A 26104-nucleotide genomic window follows, 5' to 3' on the forward strand; every position below is an offset into this window, starting at 1 on the left:
GATGCCAAAATCATTCAATATGCAGATGATTCTACCTTGGTCTGCTCTGCCTCTAACCTCTCTGAATTGCTCACTAAAACTCAAACTGTTTTTTCAAACACTGAAAACTGGATGCGCCAAAACCACCTCTCTCAATGCCAATAAATCTGAAATTTTACTGTTCCCCCCAACAAAGACTCATTCCTATAACAAAGATACTTTCAGAGTCCTGAGTCAAACCACCTCACCTACAGATGTGGTTCCATCCGCCAAACTACTCGGCATTACTATAGATGAATACCTTACGTTCGACATCCACATTCTGCAAAATATTAAGAAAACCCATCAAAAACTTGGTATGGTATACAGGAATAATCATTTTCTCTCTCTCTCACTCTACTAGGCACACTCTGGCCACTACCTATCTTCTGCCCTCCTTACTATACGGAACTCCTCTCCTTACCAGACTGTCATCCTCTATCACCTCCAAAATAGAAAACTGCTATAATAAAATCTCTAAATTTGCCACCAAATCCAAACATTCCACCCATCATTGCTGCAACCTGCAATCTCTGAATTGGCTAGAGCTCCCAAACTACCTCCAACTCACCACTGCTCATAGACTCATATTTCACCCTTCTAAATGTCCAGCTCTAGCTAATATCCTTCCCCCTTATACCCCTAATAGAACTCTCAGATCTGAACATCAAAACTTGATAGCTATCCGTAAGCCCAAACGTCCTGCTGGCCAACTCCTCCTCTCTTATTCACTATGTAAAAAATGGAATTCTCTCCCCTCCACTGTAAGAATTATACCAAACTCAGAAAACTTCAAAACCCAGCTTTTCAAACACCTGTCCACTAAATGGAAATGTACCTGCCTTCACCCTACCTAAATTCTCCCAACTACTTGCCCCCAAAATATTTTTGTTTCTTCTCTCTACATCTCCAATAGTTTGTTTTTCTATGACTGTATCCAAGCTCTCTTCAATTCCTAGAGCTAACCCTCATCACAACTGTGAAAATATTTAAATAGTTTCATACTTTAAATGTGTGCTTGTAAATGTTTTACATTTCTACTTTAAAGGTGTGTATGTAAAGTGTTTTCCCCACATACTATGCAACGAGTGCTCTCATAAATGAACCTGTAGAACCCTTAAGATCATCTACAATGATGTTTGCCTGACTATTGTGCAACAATGTATGTACCTTTGTTGCAATTTGTTCTAGATAATGTATCTTTACATTTCTGTATTACTATACCTGAACTGTATACTGTATTTGGAGCTTTTCACCCTGGGCCTCCACTGAAAACGAGTCCCTTGGGCCCAGTGGACTTCCCCAGTAATCAAACTGGAAAAAAAAAAAATATATATATATATATATATATATCTCTCTCTCTCTCTCTCTCTCTATATATATATATATATATATATATATGAGAGAGGGATTTCATAGTTAGTTCTACTTGTAAAAAAAACAACTTCAAGGGGATGTTCTGACATTTGCTGTCCTCATGCATTTCAAACCTATTTTCCTGTATTTCTGGGGCTCATAGTTACGAGTTCTCCAATTACAATAATATAAGTTGTGAAGGCTGCCAGCCTAGCCAGATAGAATTTTATAGATAATTCTATCATTTGTAAATATTAATTTAAGGCACAGGCTTGTTGTCTTAAATGGAAAAACTGCTGTTAAGATGTGGAACTGCAAAAAATGTAACACTGCACTCTGCTGGCAGAAAGCTGACCAAGTAAAACATGTTGTGACCCTTTGATCTAAAGTCGGCTCCAGCCTGTTTAGATGAAGACATTCTTTCTATTGTTTTAACCAAGAGTTAAATTGCTAGATTTAAACATGCAAATTTATTTTTATTGCTCTGCTTCCTGACCAGCTGCAAGATAACACAAGATAAGAATGTAAATGCAGTTTCTGTTAGCATGGGAACCCAGGGAAGTGTGAAGAATGATGTAATGGGAACCAGGAATGTGATTTTAAAATCAGAGAGAATTAAGCATTTTTGTCTTGATCATCCAACTCATCAGCACTGTCTTGTTCTATATGTAAGTTATCTTAAACTTGTGTCTTCTCTTAGTAATAGATAGAAACTAGAAAGATTAGACTAAGTGTTTTTCTGTGATGTCAGAACTGTACTAATGACTTATTTTAAGTATTTCTCTGTGATCTCTAAACTCTTGACTAGCACTGTGTAGTAACAAGTATTGTCTTGTATTTTTATTATTAAATATTGTAAAACCTTTCAACTGGTGCTGTTGTGTGCAGAGATAATTTAAGCTCTAGAGTGCATTGCATATTTATAGGGATTACTTGTCCATGTCCCTCCTAATAAGCCTTGATCTTTTAGTCACACCAGTTGGATAATAATATTGCACAGTAATAACTGGGCACTCTTTCATAAGGGCCTTTGAGTAGCTGATAAACATTAGCTGGGTGGTGGCAGTGATTTCTAAAGTATAGTCTGGGTAAAAGGGGCACAGCTGGAGAACCTGTGCCAGCCTTCCTCAGAAGTGTCTGTGTGGTTGTATAAACTCTTATCTCAAAGTGTGTGTGTGTGTTAGCTACTTGGGCAGGGATATGAAGCACTGGTTGGACAGAGGGTGCTGGAGATTTTAGTTTGCCCAGCTGGCTGAGATCTGGACCCTATAGCTGTGCAAGTGGGGAGTCTTACTGGGGGACCTGGAGAGCAAAGAAGCAACCAGCCCTGGACTGACTGTGATCTCTGCGTGCTCTTAAGAGAAATTGCACTTTACTGTGTGCAGTTATCCTTTCCTCCTGTAAGAGATGCTCCTCACTGGTGTTAGTGGTGAGGATTGAGGCTCCTTGATTGTTGGGCCAGGGCATGGGCATCACACAAGTGATAAAGCAAACCATACTATCAAACTCAACTACCTGGTCATAAGACTATCCTCTCAAACATCCTTGCCAAGTGTTAAGAATGGATATGTGGTGGAAGTTTGTTCAGCAGAAAGGAATGTCACGTTTGAGGAGAGTACTATGACAGACTTTTCCAGAGAGCAGGAAGCATGTCTGAGATTAAGGATAGACTGCAGGTATGAGCTAGTAAGTTGCCAATAAATGATGTAGATATATTTTGAGATAGGCTGCATATATTCCTCTCCCTATCCATATGATCAAAGCAGTGATAACTAAGAGACTATATTGCAGTAGACTAATACAATGAAAAAGTTAAACAAAAATAAAAATAAAATACTTTACTAACACTTCTGATTGACTGGAGTATCTGCTACTCCAACTAAATATTATATGAATGGATTCTACAGCAGACACCTCAATGCATTTTCCACCTGTTCATTTATGCAAACACAATACTGTGATTATGTACCTATTATTTTGAAACAAAAAATATTTTTTTTCTGGCAGATGTAATGGCCAATAAAATTAGTTTTCCAAGTCAGAAACTTTGAACCATCAGCTATTTGTGACTTAAAGGGAGACGGATTAAGGGACTGAAGAACTAGTGTTAGATCCCAAGGACAAATGGGTTCTTTGAATGGAGGTCTTAACATTAGGGCTCCCTTTAAAAAGGCTTTACAAAGCTTGTGTGACAATAAGGGATGACCCATCAAACCCCATGTGGAAGTCTGTGATTGCCGCTAGATAGACTAATTGTTGAGGTAGAGGAAACAGATTGATAGAGGTTAAATAAAAAAAATCCAAAACTTTATGAACAGGGGTCGTATAAGGATCAAGTTCGTTCATAAGGGCTCAGCTTGCAAATTTTTCAAATTTACTTTGATACAGTTTCCTAGTTGAAGGTTTGGGATGGGCCACGATTATATGACGGACAGGAGAGGAAAGGGAAGGATGCCTGTCAATCATGGGAATTGGAGAAGCTATACTGTGAGCTTGAGATGATGAATACTTGGGTAAACCATGCACTCTGGATGAGACAGCCGATCTGCAGCTGCGTCCAGTAGCCATGGTTTCCAAAGAAGATGAGGTCAAAGGAAGGGAAACCAAACTTATCGAGGGCAAACAGGATTACTGAATTCTCCAACCTCTTGGCTTTCTTTAGAAACTCGGATATCAAAGGAGTTGGGGGAAAGGCATAAAGAAGACCGGGGAGGCAATTGTGAAGAAGAGCATATATCTGGGTAGCTCCCCCAGAGGGGGAATTAGGACAAAGAAAGTGATGCACCTTTTGTTCAGAGGGGACGCAAAAAGAATGCAACAAGGTGGGCCGCAGTGACGAAAAATCTCTTTCGCCACTGCAGGATTGTGAGACCACTCACGAGCCATGAGAAAGGTTCTGCTCAGCTTGTCCGCTATCATGTTGCAACTCCCCGGAATGTGCGTTGCTGTGAGAAAGCGGTTGGAAGAAATCACCCATTGCCATACTCTGAGTTCTTCTTGACACAGTGGGTAAGATCTGGTTCCCCCTTGCCTGCTGATACACCAGACTAACATGTTGTCCATCTGAACTGCTATTCCTGGAGGAAGGGTGTCCTACAATACTTGCAAAGCCAACAGCACTGCCCTCATCTCCAGAATACCGATGTGCAAGTTGGCCTCCAGTTGGGACCACGTACCTTGGACTGTCCTTCCCAGATAATGCCCCCCCAATCTGGGATGCATCTGTGGTCACTATGACTTGGAGTTGTGGAAGGATGAATGGCTGGCCTGAAAGAATCTCATTGGAATGGAGCCACCACGAAAGATCTTATCTGCAGCGATTGGTAATCAAGATGTGATGAGACATTGGCTGATCTATCAGAGACCACTGGGAGGCTAGTAACCACTGTAAGATTCGCATGTTATATCTTTCTAAGGGAACAAGAGTGATTGAGGCTGCCATCGAGCCTAATGCTTGCAGGACTAATCTGGCTGGAACACTTTTGCTCTGGATAATTTAACTGACCCAAGATCTGATCCTCTGTAGTCTTTCTAGTGGCAGTGAAGCAATTCCTGGAACAGTGTCAAACAGGACTCCAATGAATTCTAGGTATTGTGAGGGCTGTAAATTTTCATAATTTACTGTGATGCCTAGAGATGTACAAAGATGCAGAGTGTAATTTCTTGCCGGTTCTAACTGATGCTTAGTGGTAGCAGTGAGGAGCCAGTTGTTGAGGTATGGAAAAACCCAAAATCTTTGCAGTCTGAGATGAGCTGCTACCATTGCCATGCTTTGGCGAACACCCTGGGGGGCTGACGTGATTCCAAAGGGCAGTGCTCTGAATTGGAAATGACTGGCTCCCAGCCAGAAGCGCAGGAACCTCCTGGAGCATTTGCCCATTTTTATGTGGTAATACGCATCCTAGAGATTTATACAGCACATCCAATCAACTTTCTCCAAGACTGGAAATGGAATGGTCTCTGATGGCCTGGTACAGAGACCATCTGAAATTTGGTTTGCTGAACTGCCTTGTTGAAATGGCTGAGATCCAAAATGGGTCTCCAGTCCCTTGCTTCTTTGTGCAATAAAAAGAACCTTGAGTAAAACCCAGACCCTATTTGGTCTGGTGGGACTTTCTGGATAGTTCTTTTGTTGAGCAGTTTTTTGAATTTCTGCTACTCCTGCTTCCTTGTGATTGGGTGGAACATCCGGGAGTCTTTTTTTGGGGGTTTGGATTTATGGCGAGTGGGATTTTGTAATGTCTGGATAGGATTCCCTGCAACCATTTGTCCAAAGTTATCAGTTACCAGGTGGGTTGATGCAGGGATATAGTCGTCCCCCAAATGCCTCCAGAGGTGGGCAATTGGGCCTCTCTTCATGGATGCTGGTAGGAAGTACCAGAGAAAGAATCTCTGGACCCCTGGTTCTGTGGGATGCTTCTACCTCTGGGGCACCGTCTTCCACTACGTCCCCCTCTGTCCCAGGGAAAGTGTTTGCTATGTGAATCCTGGAAAGGCCCTTGGGATTTTTTAAACTATAGTTTCCCCACTTCTCTCCTACAGTAAGGCCGTTGAGGAGTGGAGAAATGTGGCAGAAAGAATGTTCCCATCTTTCTTACATCTGGCCAGAGTGTCTTTAACCTGGGGACCAAAAAGGAATGATCTGTCAAATGGAGCGTTGACGAATGATGCTTTGAATGGCTCTGCAAATCACATAAGGGCATCCAGGAGTGCCTTCTAATGGCTGTGCCTGTATCCACCACTCTTGTCGTCCCCTCAGCTGCGTGGGCAATCAGCCTCATGGACGAGTTAGAAATCGCTTCAAGGGTGGTGAGATGAGAGGCAACTTTGTCCTGTACCCCTTCAGCTACTGCCCTAGAGTGGATCCGAGAGCTCTTTGAGAAGATCCCACTGTAACCTTGTGAAGTGCGCCATGTAGTTCAAGGACCTCAGAGCAAAGGTCAATGAAGCGTAAATGCACTTCCCAAACCTATCCGTAGTCCTAGATGGATAGTCAGACTTTCCTTGGCAAGTTCCTTCTTTGCGGCTGCCGCTATCACCATGGTGTCCACTGGTACACCTTTTGACCAATGTTGCTCTTCCTTGGTGGCTGAAAGAATCCTATCAAGTCTCTTAGGGATCGATTCGATGGAGTCGCTCATGTCCCATGCACGCTGAGCGATCAGCTTAATGAGATAGTCAGCAGGAGAAAAGACCCAAGAGGTAGAAAGTTGGGCACGAAAAGCCTCCAGGTATACCAATTCCTCCAAGGAAGGTTGGATGGAAGACCAGCCACCCCTCTGTTTCAGGATCTCTAGCATGTCCCTAAAGGATACATCATCAGGGGGTGACCAGAGGGAATCTTTACCTTCATCAAAGTTGGCATCTTCAGTGAAGGACTTCTCTGGGAAGTCTAAGTGCTTCCTCTTGCACTTTTTCTTCAGAGGCACTTCCTCGGGGGGGGGGGGGGTTCTGGGAAATGTCCAAAGAGGAAACCACCAAGGTGGGTCTATCCAGGGGCTTTTGTTTGTGCCCTCTGTCCTGGGGAAGAGACTGATGGAAGCTCAGGTCGAGGAGATGTGGAAGTCTGTTCTGACAGGGATGGCAGAGAGTGCGATTCCCCAATGGACAAGGCCTTCTCCATGATTCTAAAGGCCAGCCCCCCTTTATCCATGATTTGGAAGGCCACCCCCCCCCCCAGCAGAGGGAGGGTAGCCCGGAACCAAATCAGACTCATTTAGAACAAAGATCCCACAATGCACCGAGGAGGAGACCCCCTGAAACCGAAGCCTGGGTCAATCCTACAAAAGCCGAAGCACCAAGGGTCATGGATTGCTCCGAAATTTAAGAAGTCAATCCATGCACATCAAAACCAGCCAGGGAGTCCTGACCTGGGGAGTCCTCCGGTGCCGAAGGCCAGCCAGGAATGTCAGAACTGAGGACTCCAATGGCTTAGATGGAGTTGGAGGAGGAAGAAAGGATGGTGTCATAGTAGGGTTGGTTCCGATGCCAGCTTGGCTAAGAACTGAAGACAATCCCCTCACCGTCAGGAGCTGATCCTCCAGTCTCATAATGTCAGCTTCAGAGTGACTCTTAGTGGACCGAACTGAAGCAATCAAAGGAGACCTCGGGGGTGTCGATCGACAAAAGGACTCTGTGTTCTACCTTTGAAAGGAGCAACAGATGGAGAATATCTGGATTTCAGCTCTGACTGCTCTGGTACCGATGTATCTCTTGGTGCAGAGGTACTTGAGGTTGACTATGACGTTTTAGTTGGTGTTGAATCTTTTTAGCCATTTGCTGCCATGAACTCTTCGACACCGAAGGTTGTTTAGAAACCTTCTCAGGCAGTTCTGAGGTACTGGGAACCAAAAAAGATTGTTTCTTTGAAGAGGAGTATGAAGACGATGATGAACTGGCTTCTGTTTTGGACCCAGATATAGCCTCATTAAAATCACTTTTAAGCAGTTCTTTAAGAATTAACTTGTTTTTCTGTTCAGTGAGCGTCCTGACGGAAAAACCATGGCAAACTGAACAGTCCTCTTGTAGACAAAGTCTTTCTAAGCAATAAATGCAAAAGATATGCCCATATGAACTGAGCATTTTTGGCACCTTTTAAACTCCGATGTGCCCTTACAGGATTTGGCTGGAGATTCTGACTTGTCAGCCATAATACCAAATAGATCAGCGCGTAAACATATACACACACACACACACACTTGTGGAAAGAAACAGGGATAGTTTTTTTTTTTTTTTTTTAATAAGAGAGAGAGAGAAAAGTTAAGAAAATATCAACTATGGGAAAACGCAATACAGTCAAAAGGTAAGAGAAGGAAGTACTAACAATGGTACCTAGAAAGAACTACCAACAGCAGTGCAGAGAGAGAGAAAAAAACACACACTAATAAAGATAACGAGAGGATCGGGTATAAGAAAAAAACACTAGAAATGAAAGGGAAACTTATGCAGCAAAAAAAAAAAAAAAAAAATAGGATAAACTTACTTAAATTATAAGCCAACGCTTGACAGTGGTCGTATGCATCTGACACACAAAGAGGCAAACAAGATCTGAGGTAATTTTGAAAGAAGCATTACAGGTAAAGCCTAGCTCGAGAGTTTGGAAGGTGCGAGCTGAAATAAATGGCAGAGTCAGTTCCAAGGCTCGGGCCCACAGTCAAGGATTATTTGAAGACTGACATCAAATGTCATGTTATACAACAAATGCAAAAAAAAAAAAAAAAAAAAAAAAAAACTTCAGATTCAAGTATTATAATACTAAATCATGTGTGAATTATAATATACAATACAAACTATTACAGTGGTGTTTTAAAATAACTAATTACCTCTTTCGAAATGTCTAGGTGTCTTTCAGCAAAATGCATAGCTTGTTCATGATTTCCCAGAGCAGTATAGGCATTCCCTAAGCTCCAGCATGCTTTGCCTTCACCAACTCTACAAAAATAAATTAAAAACAAACACTTTAAACTGAATCAACAAACTTGTATAACAAGGTTGCTTCTGTTTCAATTGCAATTAGTTTCCTAGGTTGAGCACTACTAGCTGTGGTAGCTCCACTTACAACTAACATCAGTTCATTCAACACTCACTAGTAGAGATACAGGACCCTCCCCAATGGGTCTTATCTTCACCAGTGAGAATTCATACACTTTCTTTGGCAAAATCCCAAGTCTGGAGACATCAGCACAACTACTCCATTACACAGAATAAAAAGACTCCACTATATTAGTAGGTACTTCCCAAAACCTCAGCTCACCCCAAGCCACCAATAAGCACCTTCTTAAAAAAGGATGCAGATACGACAAAGCATTACTGCACAAGAAATAAAAATACATACCTGTTTGACTTACAGGGAACTCTAACAGCAGAACAACTCATCACAGGAAGATGCAAGAATGGTATTCCTCAATCAAGGAAAGCCTTCTTGTATACTATCTGATAAAGTAAGAATGTTTCTGTTACATCGGCTGTTAAGAGTTCCCTTGCTGGAGCCTTGGCCAAGACGAATCAATAACAAAAGCCCTCCCTGATGAGTCTTTAGTTTGGCTGAATTCAAAGTAGTAACTACAAAGATGGATAGCTGGAAGACTGCATAAGTAGAACTCAGAAAACTGAGTCATAGAATGACTACGCATAGCTCATGTCCTGAGTCAGGGTGAAGAGAATGTTTGGTATGAGTAGGCAAGAAAAGTCTGAAGTTGCTGAGTGAAGACACCATTTGTCAGTGTACAATTAACAGTCTGAAATCAAAGTCAAAGCAGTTTGCAATGCACTTGGAAAGTTTGTTTGGTAACCACAAGCCCTTCCCTCCCTGGCACAAAAGAGGCAAACTGGTGTCTCTTCCTTAAGCTTTACACCCGGTTCACATCAGCTGTGTACAGACTGGTTTAAAGACACTCGGAAATCACTTTCAGAGGAAATACAAGTTCAGCCTACGGGGTACTCTATCTTTGTGAAAGGCAAAATACTGTTAATTACACATAAGGGCCTGAAGGTCAGATATTCTATGCCATAACTTGGAAACCACCTAGAAGATTATTTTACAAGAACAACTTCAAAGCCACTAAGCTGAGCAAATACGCAAGACCGCTAATTGTGAATCTGAAATCCCATGAAGGAGAGGCTCTTAAAAGGACAATGGAAATGCAGCACTACTTTAAGGAAATGCTGACAGATTAAAGGAGGCCCTTAGTTTTACATACTGAGCAAATAGAAGCTGATTTTCTCAGCCTTCATTTGTATGGTGTGCAACCTTAGGAAAGTCACAATCATGCAGTGTTCCTAGGCTTCCCGTGAAAATGGACAATTGTGTCCAGTGAGCTTACCTGACTAAATAATTAAAGGAATTCCTTGAACAGCTGGTGCTGAGCCACAATATGTCCATTTATAAAATTATTATGGAGAAAAATGGCTGAAGTACATAACTGGAATATTGACAGGAATCTAGCCAGGGATTTACAAACTGTACAAAGAACCCAAATTGCACCCCCCCCCCCAAAAGATACATATACATACATACACACATACGTGTGTGTGTGTGTGTGTGTGTGTGTGTGTGATATATATATATATATATATATATATATAATAAAATGCTAGGTGCACGGAACGTGTGTAAAAGTGCACGGAATCCAATATATGCATCCAAAAAGAAAATCCAGCACATAGTTGCTACAAATAAATCCAAACAGCCATGGTGAAAGAAGTTTATTCAGGCAAAGCCTGCTCGAACACAGACCGGTGGCCGGTTTCGCTTAAAGCGTCATCAGTGTGCAATTTCTTCAGGCTAGAGCAATTCATGAAAAGTGACCATATCTTACATAGTTCATTAATGTTAATATACTTGCAGAGATGCGTATGTGTATTTGATTATTAATAAGAATATATTTTTATATATACATATATATTTCTTTATATATATGAAATATATATATATGTTTCTTTGCTATTTCTCATAATACTGACTATGTAACATTAAAATAGAGTTGATAAAATGCTACAGGGGGATATTTCTAGTCTGTATCCTTAATGATAGATAGTAACATTATTATTTTTTTTTTTTTTCATTTTTTTCCATGATAATATACTTGTATTAAGTATGGTGATAATTTAGTCATTTAGAGTTTAAGTTTGCATTTGACTGTTTATACTATGTTTATATGGGTGTATGTAACTTTAAATAAGCACATTGGAAGCTTGCACTTTAGATATTTAAATCCGGGATATATATATATATATATATATATATATATATATATATATATATATATATATATATATACATACACATCAGGATCATCGATTGAGAATGTTTTCCACTTGGATATGCAGGTCTGCTAAAAGGAAAGCTTCTTAGCCTCTAAAATCACATATGAGACACATGCTAGCAAATCAGGTGGGATTAGTAGGTCAAAATTAGCAGCCAGAACCTGAGATGCAGACACTTGTTGTCCCAGCTTTGAAATGCATCCATATCTGAAGCCATTTCCCTTTTTACTATCACAAGGTGACAAGTTTATTATTGTGCAAATTAAACTTAACATAACATTAGATATCTAAATGATCACTGCTGCATTAGCCTAACCTGTATCGGTTATATCCTGCCAAGGATATAACAGCTGACCACCTTCCATACATCCAAATAGCCAGGCAGCTCAAGCTGAGCTGACTAAAAGAAATCTCTGGGCGCCATGCCCTTCAAAGCTTTTCTGCCAAGACAGACAGGGAGGCTGAGCCCTGAAACAACAATGCTAGAAACAATGTACACAGCCTGCCATAAAAACCACAGCAAAAAGCAAGAGGGATGGAGGGAGAGAGTGGCTATCCATTTGAACATCTGCTGTTATGGTAAGTTTACCTAAACAAGTTTACTATGTTCTTCATATTGATCACTGCTGCAGTAGCCTTCGTTATATGGGTAGATTACCCTAGCTTACTACATTTGGAAGCTGGAAGGAGAAAGTTCCTTGTAAAGCCTGATCTAGACCTAGAGAAGGAAATACAGCTCATAGTGCTTTGTAAACGTATGAACAGAGGACTAAGTTTCAGATTCTAGAATACTTCTAGAATCCAATCCTTTCCAAAAAGCCATAGATAAAGCCAAGGCCCTGGTCAAGTGGGCCTTGACCCTGCATGGGATAATTCTTGCAGTGTGTATAACAAAAGGTGGAGACAAACATCTGGAAAGTCTGTTTTGACACAGGTTGTCCCTTCTTATCTTCACAAGAAATGAACAATTGTTTTGAAGATCTAAAAGGTTTACTTCTATCCAGATAGTACAAATTTTGCTCGTGGACATGCCAGGTATGGCGTAGCCTTTCTCCCTCCTTTTTAGGTTCAGGAAAGAAAACAGGAAAATGGATAGTTTGGCTTAAAGTAAACTCAGGTACCGTTTTAGGCATACAAGATTAATTACTTTTTAGAGAAACCTGGTCTCTGTGGAAAATGAGACAGGGTTGACTTACTATTAGAAAAGGCGACTCTGATACCCTTCTTGCAAAAGTTAAGCCAATTAATAAAACTGTCTTCCATGTGAAGAACCTCAAGTCAGCTTGATTGTCTGGTTCAATCGGAGCAAGTGTTAGCTTCTTTAAAGAGTAAAATTAAGATCCCAAAGAGGCACCAATATTGTTTTTGCAGGTCTCTTGTACAAAACCCCTTTCAAAAAAATCTTGACATGAGAATGCAGGATCCACGGGCAGACATGCTGAAATGACCTATGAATGAACCTTGGTAGAGGAGGAAAAAAAACATAAGACAGTAACTTACAAATACTGTAAAATCAGAAAACTAGCTCTGAATGGGAGCTGGTTATGTTGCTGGCACCAACTCAAATATCTTTTCTGTTTACTAATATATGATTTTCTACTAGCAGTTTTTTTTTTTTTAAACCTCCATTAGTACCTGCTACACATCCTCTGAAACAGGTGCCTAAAAGTAATTAAGGCCATATCATTCAAGCAGTCAAGTTGATTTGTGTCGGGCTGTATCAGACACCTCTGTTCTTGTGTGAGTAGATCCAGTCTGTGAGGAAGCGTGTGGTAATTGCCCCTGGCCACTTCCAACATAAGATAGAACCACAGATGCCTGGACCAGAAGGGAGTCACCACAATGATCTTGGGAGATTCCTTCTGAGTCTTCAGAACTACCTGCAATATTAGCTGAAAGGGTAAAAAAAAACATATAGGAACATTCTTGTCCAAGGAAGAGAAAAGAAAATGCATCTGTATTCCAGGCCTTCTTGCATGGAGTCCTGGAACAGAATCTTGCCAGCTGATTGATCAGACAGGATGAAACCGGTCTACTTGAGGAACTCCACACAGATGATCAAATCTTGAGAACCCCAATCTAGTTTCCATTCATGACAGTCTACCCTGGTACTTCTCAGCTTGTCTGTCACACACTTGTGCTCTCATGGAATGTAGGATGCCTGTAGAGTAAGACTGTGCTGTGAAATTATGTCCCAAGCTACCATAAGTCTGTACAGCGGGTATGATCTGGTTCCCCCTTGCTTTTTGATGTACCACATGACTGTGGTATTGCCTGCAAGAGGTCCCAGAGAACCAAGATGATTCAAACAGATGAGTGCCTTGTTCAGGCAAGCATCTTTTTCATATTTATGTGCTTGCATCTGTCCTTGGTGTTCCACATGTCTTTTACTTTTATCCCTCCTGAAACTGTTCTCCAAGTAAAGCCCAAGGCATCTGTGGAGATGGACTGTTTGGAAAGGGGAAGGAGAAGGGGAAACCTTGATTTTTGGATATCTGCTGTCTCCACCAAGTGATTTCTCTTGTGACAAACTCTTGCACTGGGATCTGAAAAGATAAGGGGTACTGGTGCTGGGACTAAAGAGACTTCAATGTATCTTTCTCATGAGAAGTCTTGCCAGGGGTACCACGGAACCATAAAAGCCATGAGACCCAAAATCCTGGGGTATTTCCTTGCAGTGACCAATGTTCGAGTAGAAAACCTTAGCAACACATCTAAATTAGATCTATTTTTTTTCCTGTGGAAAAAAGCTCTTTGCACTGCAGTGTCTAGCTGATATCCTAGAAACATAATCCTGCAAAAAGTCAAGAAAGACTATGAATTCTCTCTTGGAATCTCAGCTTGTGTAAGAACTCTTGCACCCAAGAGAGAGATTCCTGACACTTTGAAAAAGATTCTGCATAGATAAGCACAGTTATTTAAATAAGGAAAACTGTGGATACCCTAGAGCCTACAATATGGTATAACTGGAGCTAGACACTTTTGGAACACTCTTGGTGCAGTGGATAATCTGAAGGGTAAAGCAGAGAACTGATAATGCAATTTAGACGCACAAAAAGCTTAAAAAACGCTTGAAGCCTGGATGAATAGGGATTTGATGGGAAGCATCTTCTAAATCTAGTGTAGCCAGGAAATTTGAAGAGGAAGAAGAAAAGGCAAAAGTTTATGAAGTGACATCATTCCGAATTTGACATGATCACAAACAGGTTAAAGAAAAAAGATTCAGAGCTGTCATTTTCTTTGGCACTAAAAGCATCCTTGAATAAAGGGGAAACTGATTCCATCACTCCCTGATTTAGCATGTAATGAAAGACCTGTGGAAACAGTCTCTTCTGGTTTGGAGGATAAGGAATTACTGCCTATAAAGGAGGGACTTCCTGCCACTGCCATCTATAACTTGAATGATCTTCAGAACCCAGTTGTCTGAAACTATCTGTTGCCAAACAGAGAAGTGGAGATTCAGACTTTCTGGTTGAAAAAAAAGTGTCAGGGTTGGATGGAGAAATAAAATCTCTTATAGGTTCATAGGTAGGTAACTAGGCTACTGGCCCTAGGGTCTACATAAGCCTAGCCAAAAAGGTACCCTAACTTTCGCCACCCAAGAAAATTATTTCCTTGTGCCCATGTCGAGCAGAGCCACAGAGGCGATTCCCAGGGATGAATTTCCTATTTCCCAACCTGTTCCCCTGTCGAGCAGAGCCACAGAGGTGATTCCCAGGGATGAATTTCCTATCTCCCAACCAATCAACAAGATTTTTCTTGAAGAGTGCTAATGAGGAGCTTTGTTTGATATAGACAGGTAGTTTGTTGCAGAGTATGGGAAGTCTCTAGGACAGGAATCTATTCAGCAAGTTCTGTTTATTGTGATGACAAGGTTTAGGTTCCTACAGCATGTAGCTCGGAGGGATTGGTATTTCTTTAAGTGGAACATGTCCAACCACTCTGGGTTTGACATAGCTTTGTATGTTAGGCAGAGATCGCCTCTGAGTAGGCGATATGCGACTGAGTAAAGCTGGAGTTTTTTGAGACAGTCAGTGTACGGCATCTGTTTGAGGCCAGAAATCCTCTTTGTGAGGTATTTCTGTGGCCTTTCCAGTTGTTGTAGATGTTTTGTGAGGTACATACCAAAAGCGGCGCTGTAATCTATAATGGGTCTAATGAGTGACAAGTAGTCTAGGGGAACAATGACCTCTTTTTTCCTGGATGAGAAACCTTTTGTGATGAGGTGTGCCACATAGGATTTCCTGACTACTGTGGCGATGTGATTATCAAAGGCGAGACTACTGTTCCACCTGTGTCCCAAGGTCTCTTGTCACACTTTCGGTGTTAAGTAGACTACCACCTATGGGGTAGCTCATGGGTACAGAGTTTTTACCAAAGGGGATGACAATGTACTTTTTGGCACGAAGCATGAGGCCATGGCTTTGACATCAGGCATCTGTCTCAGCGAGGCCCTTTTGTAGGATGTTCACATCATTAGGAGTTTTGATTATGGCTCCTAGCTTGCAGTTGTTAGCCAAAGACCTTCTGTGTTAGCCTGTATTTCAGAAAAGTAGATACCAAACAGGAGAGGACCCAGGACTGAACCCTGTGGTACTCCACTTGTCACTGGTCTGAAGTAGGACTTGGAGTCTGCTACTTTCACAGTGTCAGTTCGTCAGTGAGCCAGTTGGCAACCCATCTTGTGACATAGAGATTTATACCCAATTTAGTGAGTTTATCTATAAATTCAGAGTGGGGGATGCTGTCAAAAGCCTTGGCGAGATCTAGATAGGCTATGTGAACCACCTTACCCTTGTCTATGGCTTTGGTGACTGCTTCACAGAAGTATATTAGGTTTAGGAGACATGATCTGCCTTTTACAAATACGAACTGGGTGGGGTCCAGAGTTTGGAGATTACCAATGACTTTGTTTACAAGTTCCAGGATGATACGTTCCATGGCCTTGCGGACCAGGCTTGTTAGGCTAATGAGGTAGTAGTTCCCAGGGTCCGTGATGGCTCCCCCTTTGTGGAGTGGGATAACTGTCGCTGTGTGCCATTCAGTGGGCACAAAGTCTGAGCAGAGGCTATGATTGAACATGGTGCTTAGGTGGGGTGCCAGTTCATTCTGTAGTTCGTGCAGAACGCAGCCTAGGATGTTGTCAGATCCCATGGATACTGTGTTCTTGGCTTTGGAGACAGTGGTTTTACCTGTGCAGCCGTGATTACAGGAACTTTGCATTCTTCCAGTATAGAGATGGGCTCGTAAGGGGGTGAGGGGGGAGGGTAAAATTAGCACTGAACCTACCTACCAGGATGTTGGCAATATCAGTTGGTTCTGTATATTTAGTGCCATTGTGCTGTAACTCAGAGAAGATCTGAGTGTTGCCATTGAGATTCATGACATAGCTATAGAATGCTTTGTGGTTGTCTTTAGAATCAGTGGCGATTTTGTTTTCGTAACTAGCTTTGGAGGATTTTATGGGGGATCTCAGCTTCTTACTGAGGCTGACCAGGAAGTTCCTCCAATCATGGGATTTTAATCTTTTTTGCAACAGTTTCTTTCTTCTGTTGTAGAGTATGTTTATTGCAGGGGACCACCAGATTGGCTTCCTTTTTTAGAGTATAGCATCTTGTTCTGTTAGGGATAGCACAATCCATGCACTCGTGTAAAGTGCTTATAAAGTGCACTTGTGTAGGATTCAGCAGTCGTACCTCTATTGTCCGTCTGCATGGGTATCGTAAAGTTTGTCACTTCTATCTTAAGAATTGTGAAGTTGGCTTTGGAGAAATTTTTTACGATGGTTTCCCTAATTGGGGGGGGGGGGGGGGGCAGGATGTGGATATCTAGGGTGATTAGCTTGTGGTCGGATCTGACCAACGAGGAATTGATCTCTGGTGTGGAACACCGGTCACCCATGTTGGTAATGACCAGGTCTAGGATATTGCTGCCCCTGGTGGGAGTGTGGATAAGTTGATCCAAGGTGTTGGAATTTATGAATTCCAGAAAACGCTGAGCAAAAAGAGTTGGTACATGAGTAGTTTTCCCAGTTAATGGTGAGGTAGTTGAAATCACCCATTATTAGGGTGTTGGGTTGTACCCTAATATTCAGTGTATCAAGAAATGAGGAGTGGGAATCCTGGGGCATGGTGGGGGATCCGTATCAAGTTACAATTTGGATTGCGGTCTTGTCCAGAGTTAGTTGCACTTGGATAATCTCGGATGCATTATGCTGAGCAACCAGCCTGGAGGTGTGGATATCATTAATGAATATGAACAAGCCTTCGCCTTTATTGTTTCAGTCCAGGTTAGGTGGACGAAAGGTGTGGTATGAATTATAGTCTGGTAATGCACGGGTGCTCTCTGGAGCCTTGAACCAGGTCTCTGTCTCTGCACAGATGCCGATGTTCTCCATTTTAAGGAGTGCCTCGAGTGAATGCATTTTGAGGTTTAGACTTCTAGCATTGAGTAGAATTACCCTCAGATTTTGCTTGCTTGCACCTGTTATGGTGGCAAATTTGTCATTTGAACCTTGCCTAAAAAAAGGCACTACAAGGGTGGCAAGAGCCTTAGGCAGCATCCAGAATCCCAAGGGCGACAGGTGCAGGCCATTTCTGGCAAAGCATTGTGGTCTGTTGATCATGTCATCCCAGGCAGACAGATAATGGATCCCCTCAGAATGACACCAGAAGCTTAGCCAATTGTTGAAGTCAATCATTTTGTCCTGGTACTGTGGTATCATTCTGGGTGATGGCAGGATGCTACTCAGGACTAGGATCATACCTGCCTGGGCTACGAGATCGGAGAGCTCCTCCATGTCTCTTTTCATGTAGTCCAGGGAAGTACGTCAAAGGTCATTCACACCAACATGGACAATGATAGTGTCATACTTGTACTTGTTGTGGAGTGACCTGAGTGCGTGCGTTATGTGGTGGATCTTGGCACCCGAAAGGCAGCTGACATTAGCTTTCTCCTTGTTTAGCCTGGTGAGTGGAACATCAGTGTGCCCGACTATAGAGTCACCTATGACTAGAGTGCTGGGTACATTGTTATGCCTTATGGGCTGTGGTTGAGTGGCACACTGCGTTTGTGGGCTATGTGTCATTTGGGTTATGTTAGGGGGTGGAGGTTGCTTGCGCTTCTGCTTTGTAGGTTACTGTTGCTTGAGCAGATTTTATTGACAGCCTCCGCGAATGTAGGTTACACTGTCATCCTGACTTATTGGACTGTCCTTGGTTTTGTGAGTTTCCAGAATTCTTCTAGGAACTCCCTTGCCATTTTTTTTAAATGTCTGTTTACCTGTACTTTAAGACTCTATTTTGTTTCTTACCAAAATTGGATGAGGAGTTAGGGAAGCCCTCGGAAAATCTGGAAAAGGAGGGCTGACAAATCTTGAGAGATTCCCTGTATTAGATTACCCTTTTTGTTCACCTCTCTGCAGCAGAGGGGCAAGCAACTATATCGCTGTTCAAAGGAGAATTTAAAATCTAATTTTTAACATCATCTGGGTGCGTTTGAGAATGCAGCTAGGAAAACCTTAAAACAGTACCAGTGGCCATATCCCTTGAAAGAATATCTGCAAAGTCATACACACACCGTATGCAATTAGTAGAAACTTGAACAATAGAAGAATTAAATTATTTAAAGCAATTTTTTCTTCACAAGAAAAAAAAATGCAGACACAGCAGTCCTTATAATTCCACAATTAGTCAGATCAGACAGGAGTCCCCGTGGACTATGATGTTTGCAGATGACATTGTGATCTGTAGTGAGAGTAGGGAACAGGTGGAGGAGACCCTGGAGAGGTGGAGATGTGCTCTAGAGAGAAGAGGAATGAAGGTCAGCAGAACTAAGACAAAATATATGTGTGTGAATAAAAGGGAGGATAGAGCAATGGTGAGGATGCAGGGAGTAGAGGTGGTGAAGGTGGATGAGTAAGTACTTGGGATCAACAGTTCAGAGTAATAGTGAGTGTGGAAGAGAGGTGAAGAAGAGAGTACAGGCAGGATGGAGTGGGTGGAGAAGTGTGTCAGGAGTGATTTGTGACAGACAAGTACCAGTAAGAGTGAAAGGGAAGGTCTACAAGAGGGTAGTGAGACCAGCTATGTTATATGGGTTGGAGACAGTGGCATTAACAAAAAGGCAGGAATCAGAGCTTGACGTGGTACAGTTGAAGATGTTAAGATTTGCACTAGGTGTGACAAGGATGGACAGGATTAGGAATAAGTATATTAGCGGGTCAGCCCAGGTCGGAAGGTTTGGAGACAAAGCCAGAGAGGCAAGATTACGTTGGTTTAGACATGTGCTGAGGAGGGATGCAGAGTATATTGGGAAAAAGATGCTAAGGATGAAGCTGCCAGGTAACAGGAAAATAGGAAGGCCTAAGATAAGGTTTATGGATGTGGTAAGAGAGGACATGCAGGTGATTGGTGTGACAGAGCACGATGCAGAGGACAGGAAGAAATGGAAACAGATGATCTGCTGTGGCAACCCCTAACGTGAGCAGCCGAAAGAAGTCAGGACAAATCTTAACGTACGATCCTGACAATTGAAAATTATAAAAATCAAATATTGCCTCATATTTTTTGCCTTGTCCATTGTAAAATGTTTGATTTGCTGTAAATCACTCAATATCATACCTCTCAAATCTCAAGAATTTCACAAAAGGTCGAGATTTTTGCCTCAGATTTTTGGTCTGTTCTTCATAAAATTTGTGGTTTTATGGCAAGCCATTGAGGACTATGCCCACTAAATAATGATGCATTTGAGTATGATACTGTGTATCCTTCAGAAAATGCCTGCTAATGTAAAATGTGTTATTCTGGCAGCTTTTTAAGCTTATAACAGCAATATTTAAACTCTGTCCGTGATTTTGGCCGTTTATCCCTCCATCATTTTTAGCTTAGTCCAGAATTATTGAACAAAAGTTGAGAGGTATGCACAGGATTACAGTCAGTAACTAATGCCAGACATTAATGTTTCATACTTCTGTTAATCAGAAAATGCACCTTGATGTAAAATCTGTTCTATTAAAATTTTAAAGTTAGTAGTTTTGAGCCTTCCTGCCCCTCTTATATTTTTGCTTTGTCCAAAACATTTGATGAAAGAATATGATCAGTATGCCTCAGAAACACTCACATAGGCTTTTTCATGGTAACAATGAGCTCTGGCAGCCAAAAAAGAATGCATCACTCAAATCATCTTCTGGCTGCCTGACCTTGTGGTTACACTGAAAACACCAATGCAGACATTTTCATGTAATTGTTATTCTGGCAGTAGTTTCAGGGTATTGTGTGTGTAGTATTTGTGTAACGGGCTCTCACCCCACCTCACCTAGGATTCCATTTAAATGTGAATCTGGGGGAAAAAATATGCTTCCACAAAACAAGCACTGTAAGTAGTAGTCCTTTGGAAGACTGCCTCCTCATAGGCACACTTGCATGTGAATTTCTCCAAGGACATCAAGGGCCAAAAAAATAGCAACCAAACTGTTAAGAAATAAAGGTAAAAGCCAAAGGACATTTATTGTTTACACCTGCCCTGTTAGGGAGCAACCAAGCCCTGTCCATTTTCAAACGCAACTTAGATCTATGAATGGTAAACAAAAAATTTACCACAGGACTGCTCCCTGTACTACTAATGAACAGATGCGGCTTTCTAAATGCTTTATCCCACACATGGGTCCCCTTCACATTATCAATGGTATAATCCCAGTTATTCTCATTAGGGGTAATACACAATTAACCGACCATGGGATGGGCAAGGACAATTTATAACCACATAGGATAGGTTATTTCGAGTACAAAATGGGAAACTGGCTACTCTTAAAAAGGCCTGCAAGGGCAGCTAGCCTAGTATTTACCCATGAAACTATAATAATGTTCAAAGTGGACTGCTCAAATTTTAAAAGTAAGAGTATTGCATGGTTTATGTTATGGCCTACACATTAACTTTCAGACGATGACCACATAGTGAACTGGAGGGAAGCCCTCACTACTTTTTAAATTTGGTCAGAATACTGATGCCTGCTTCAGAATACAAATCTTTCATATAGAAGTGTACTACAAAAGTGATATGTATGTTGAACATCCAAGCTGGTGCTAGGACACCACCACTTGCAATCAACTTCGCTTTCAGAACAGCTTTCTAAAATATTGTAATTTTATTTTATATTTGTTAACCCGGGGGTGTCTGACTGAGCCGAAAAGGCCCCTTTTCAGCAGAGGCCCGGGGAGAAAAGCTCCACAAAGAAAAATTACAGACACATTTAGTTATTTAGACATGATCAGTATACACACAAATTACAAGAGACATGTTTTTACAGTGATATGCGGCACAAACAGTTACAGTGGAGAGAACAATCAAAAAAATATTAATTTTAAAAATAAAGGTAAGCAATAGATTTGTGGTGTACGGTTGAACTTTGGAACGTAGGTAGAATACATACATAGTACACAGGTACAGTACATACATTGTAGATTAGCCAGTGTTTGTGAGTAAGATTGAAAAACTATTATCAATTGCTCTAGATTTAGTATGTATATGTTATCCGCTTTCACTAGCCTGGGGAGCAATCATGGCACTGCCAACTTTGCTTGAGATGTTGCCTGATGAGGTCTTTAAAGGAGGCTTTGGATGATGTGTTTTGAATAAAGGAGGCTTTGGATGATGTGTTTTGAATGCTAGTAGGGACAGAGTTCCATTTTTTAGCCACCAAACTACTATATAGTGCATCTCCAAAGCTATTGTAGCTGTTGGTGACTTCTAGTAGTAGTTTGCTTGATGATCTAAGAGGCCTTTCGGCTGAGTGATGTTGTACTAGGTTTTTGAGGGCAGGACACTTATTGGGGGGGTAATAGATAGAATGACAGAGGCAGAGCTGATTGTAGGTTAGGAGGTTGGCAGTTCAAGCCAGTGGAGCTGTCTCAAAGCAGTACAGTGATGAGTTCTATATGAGCAATTTGCAGCAAAGCGGGCAATTCTGTTATAGCAAGCTTCCATTTTGTTTAGTTCAGTTTTGTTGAGATTAGTCAGAATGGGAGATGCATAGAGTAGGGTGGATAGAAGTTGGGAGCGAGCAATGGCTGATCTTGTGTTGTTGGTAAGAAATGGTTTGATACGGTAGAGTGACCCCAGTTTGACATGTACTTTTTTAATAGTTAAGTTCAGATGACTATCAAATTTTAGGTGGGAGTCTATGGTTATTCCTAATAGCTTAGCCTGTGCCACTGGAGCAATTGGAGTAGCATTTGTGTAGTATATAGTGAATTGACTGTTAGTGTTTTTGTTAGAACTGGTTATAATCATAAGCTGAGTTTTCTTTGGATTGAGGATAAGTTGGGCTTTGGTAAGGTAGTTTTCAACATCAGAGAATGCTAGTTGAGTTGTTTGCAGGAGGGTGGGAATGTTTTGTGGAGCACAGATTAAGGTAGTGTCATCTGCATACTGAATTATAGATGCATGCTGTGTGGAGGTGTTGAGGTCATTTGTGAAGACTGTGAATAGTAGTGGTCCTAAGATAGAACCCTGTGGGACTCCTATAGTTATGGGCAGCTGAGGAGAGAGAGAATTTTCTCATTTCACAGCTTGGTACCTGTCAGTTAAGTAGCTTTGGAACCAGGTAAGAGTAGAATTAGATAGATGATATTGGTTTAGTTTGTTTAGCAGGATTTGGTGTGAGACTGTGTCAAATGCTTTGGACATATCCAAAAAAAGAGTTGACACTTGCAGGCCTTCATTTTTAAGACGGTTTACTGTGTCTGTGAAGCAGAGGAGAGCTGTAGTGGTACTATGGGCAGGTCTGAAACCATGCTGAGTAGGTGACAGGATGTTGCTGTCTAGGAGATAGTTTAGCATCTGGGTATGGATGCATTTTTCTAGGATTTTGGACAGGGGGGAGAGTAAAGCAATGGGTCTGTAGTTATTAAGTTCAGTGGAGGTCCCGCCTTTATGTATGGGTGTAACATAGGATATTTTCCAGAGTTTGGGCACATAGTTTTCAACAATTGATCTGTTTATGAGAGTGGAGACTGGGATAGCAATAGCATCTGCTGTGAGTTTCAAGAAATAGCTGGGGAGTAGGTCGGCTGCTGTTGATGAGGTTTTTAGTTTGGAGAGCATGCTTTTGATTGAAGTGGTGGAAACTGTTTTGAGGGTAAAGCTTGATTTAGTGTTATTTGTGCTGGGGGGGATAGTGAGGAATAAATTGTCCTGCGATACTAAGGATAGAATTGAGTTCACAAAGTGGGAGTTGAATTGTGTTTCGATGGGAACTTTAGTGTCAGGGGTGGTTATTTTGGGGGTAGCCTTTTGGGTGGATTTTAGTAGCTGGTTTACATTTTTCCAAAATTTTTGCGGGTTGTGTTGGTATTTAGTTTGTAATGTTGTGTAGTAGGATCTTTTGTCCAGCCTAATGCATTTTTTTGCACGGTTGCGCAGCTCTTAGTACTTAGTTAGGCTTTGTGTTTCTTTATTTTTTTGATAGTAATGCCAGGCAGTGTCTCCGGACTTGAGGATTTGTTTGGTTTCTTTACTGAGCCAGGGGTTTTTGTAAAGGTTCTAACCTTGATTTTGCGCAATGGAGCAACAGTGTCTAGGTGTTGTAGAAATGTTTTGTTGAAATATGCTACAGCCTGGTCAAGTGGGAGGGTTTTTAGGGGGGTCCAGTCACAGTTACACAGTAAAGTGTTGAGGCCCTCAGGAGAGAATTTTTTTGTGTTTCTAGTGGATATATAGTTAGTGGTTTTGCATATGCTTGTTCTACTACGTATAAAGTATATTATGTTGTGGTCACTTAAGGTGTCTGGGAGACTGCCTGTGTCAGGGTACAATGTGGGGATGCTAGTTAGGACCCAGTCAAGGATGGATTCCCTTTTAGATTTTTTATCACACCTAGTTGGAATTTGGACTAGCTGCTGGTAGCCATGGAGATTTATTAGATTACTTGGTGGTTCTGATATACAGGTGAACCAATCTAGGTTTTAGTCCCCCAGAATAAGGGTTTCTTGCTTTTCTCCTGAAAAGCAGAATGCTATCAGAACAAAAAAGTCTTGAACTTGTCTGACTCTGTGCAAGTGACTTAACCAGAAGCGTTCTTGGGCTTAATGAAGGGAAGGCATACATCAGTTCTTCATACCAAGCAAATGAGAATGAATCTAGCTTTTTTTGTGTTTTAAGTGATGTACTGGAAAGGATCTGTGAACTTGAGCATTCAGATAAGTAGTAAATTGCATTCCTTTGAGGTTATGCCAAAGGTGAAACTATCTACTTAAAGAATGAGCTATCCAAATGCTATTCACATGTGGGAGACATTTGTCTGGTGACAAAATCTGTTCACACATTTTCTTCTCCTGAAAAGCAGAAAAGTCTTGAACTTGTCTGACTCTGTACAAGTGACTTAACCAGAACCGTTCTTGGGCTGAGTCTGTAAAAGGTCCACAGAGATCAGTGCTCTACACCGGTAAACAAATATAAATAAGAAGTTATGTACTCACCATAACATTCCATCTGAGTAGGTAAACTTAATTTGTCAGCAACCTATGGGTATTGGATCCGAGCCGGCAGTTTTCAACAGCTTATATCTGAGCTCCAAGCTCCTCCACTACCCATAATCCCCTGCCAACCCTGACTGACCTCAGATCAAGTTTGCCCAAAAGCAGAACCTGTTTGAAAAAAACAATATTCTCAGATATATGAATAGATAACACACCCTGGAAGTAAGAGAATGAGAACATCCATAGGTCAGGGGGAAGGAAGGAGGGAGGACCGGTTGCTGACAAATGAAGTTTACCTACTCAGATGGAACGTTATGGTGAGTACATAACGTCTTAATCTGAAGTAGTTAACTTCATTTGTGCAGCAACCTATGGGACAGAGTCCCCAGCTACCTGGAACTTGGGCGACCATCATGGAAGGATGTTCTGGAGCACTGCAGAGCCAAAGGATGCTCTCCCTCTGGAGATAATGTCCAGTTTGTAGTGATTGATAAAGGTATGAGATGAGGCCTAAGTGGCTGCTGAGCAAATCTCGTCCAAAGAGACTCTAGATCTAAAGGCCGCGGAGGTAGACATAGATCGAGTAGAGTGGGCACGGACTCCCTGAGGTGCGGGCCTGCCAGAGCTTTCATATGCTAAGAGGATGCATTGCGAGATACATCTTGATAGTGTAACTTTAGAAACAGATTTGCCTAGATTAAAGTTGGCAAAGGAGACAAAAAGCTGGTCAGATTGTCGATAGCCAGATGTCCTGTGAATGTAGAAGCAAAGTTGCCTATGCACGTCCAAAGAGTGCAATTTGTATTCTCCTTTGTTTTGATAGTGAGGAAAGACTGGCAGGTTAATGGACCGATTAATATTAGATTCAGAAGCAACCTTAGGAAGGAAAGAGGGATTGGTCCTATGGGAAACTCTATCCTTGTGGAAGGTCAAGTATGGGGGTTTTACACAGAGGGCTTGAAGTTCAGAGACCCTACGGGCCGAAGTAATAGCGACAAGGAAGGCCGTTTTCCATGACAAGAATTTAAGGTCCACTGAAGCTGCAGGCTCAAACGGGGAAGCAGTCAAGGCCTGAAGCACCAGTGTTAAATCCCAGGGAGGGACTACATCCTTCACAGGAGGTCTGAGCAGAAAAGTTCCCTTCAAGAAGGTCTTGCACAATTTCGTGGTAATTAAAGGGCCAAGTTCATTTCCCACGTGATAATGAGAGATAGCTGCCAACAGAACCTTGACTGTGGAGGATCTAGCGCCCTGATGAAACAGACCTGACAAGAAATCTAACACAGCGGGCAAGGGGGCTGTGAAAGGATCTAAATTTTGGCGTTCTGCCCAAATAGAAAAACGCTTCCATTTGCTACTGTAGAGTTTTCTAGTAGAAGGCTTGTGTGCTGCCACTAGAATTGCTTTAACTGGGGAAGAAATACCGGGAGTCCTAGCTAGGAGTGGAACTGGAGCAGCCAAGCTGTGAGCTTGAGATTGACCAGGTTCGG

General features: G+C 41.7%; 1 protein-coding gene across 3 annotated transcripts in view; it reads right to left on the reverse strand.

Moving 5' to 3' along the window:
• GPSM2 (G protein signaling modulator 2) overlaps nucleotides 1-26104 on the reverse strand; it is a 1691855-nt gene that overhangs the window by 784172 nt on the left and 881579 nt on the right. For all 3 annotated transcript variants that reach the window (XM_044086064.1, XM_044086062.1, XM_044086063.1), the window contains one exon: nucleotides 8697-8805. In XM_044086064.1, coding sequence (XP_043941999.1) covers nucleotides 8697-8805 — 109 coding nt within the window. The remainder of the gene's footprint in view (nucleotides 1-8696; nucleotides 8806-26104) is intronic.

Source organism: Protopterus annectens, chromosome 10.part0, assembly GCF_019279795.1.
Source record: "Protopterus annectens isolate FY-2018-M chromosome 10.part0, PAN1.0, whole genome shotgun sequence".
In the NCBI taxonomy this organism is placed as follows: domain Eukaryota; kingdom Metazoa; phylum Chordata; order Ceratodontiformes; family Protopteridae; genus Protopterus; species Protopterus annectens.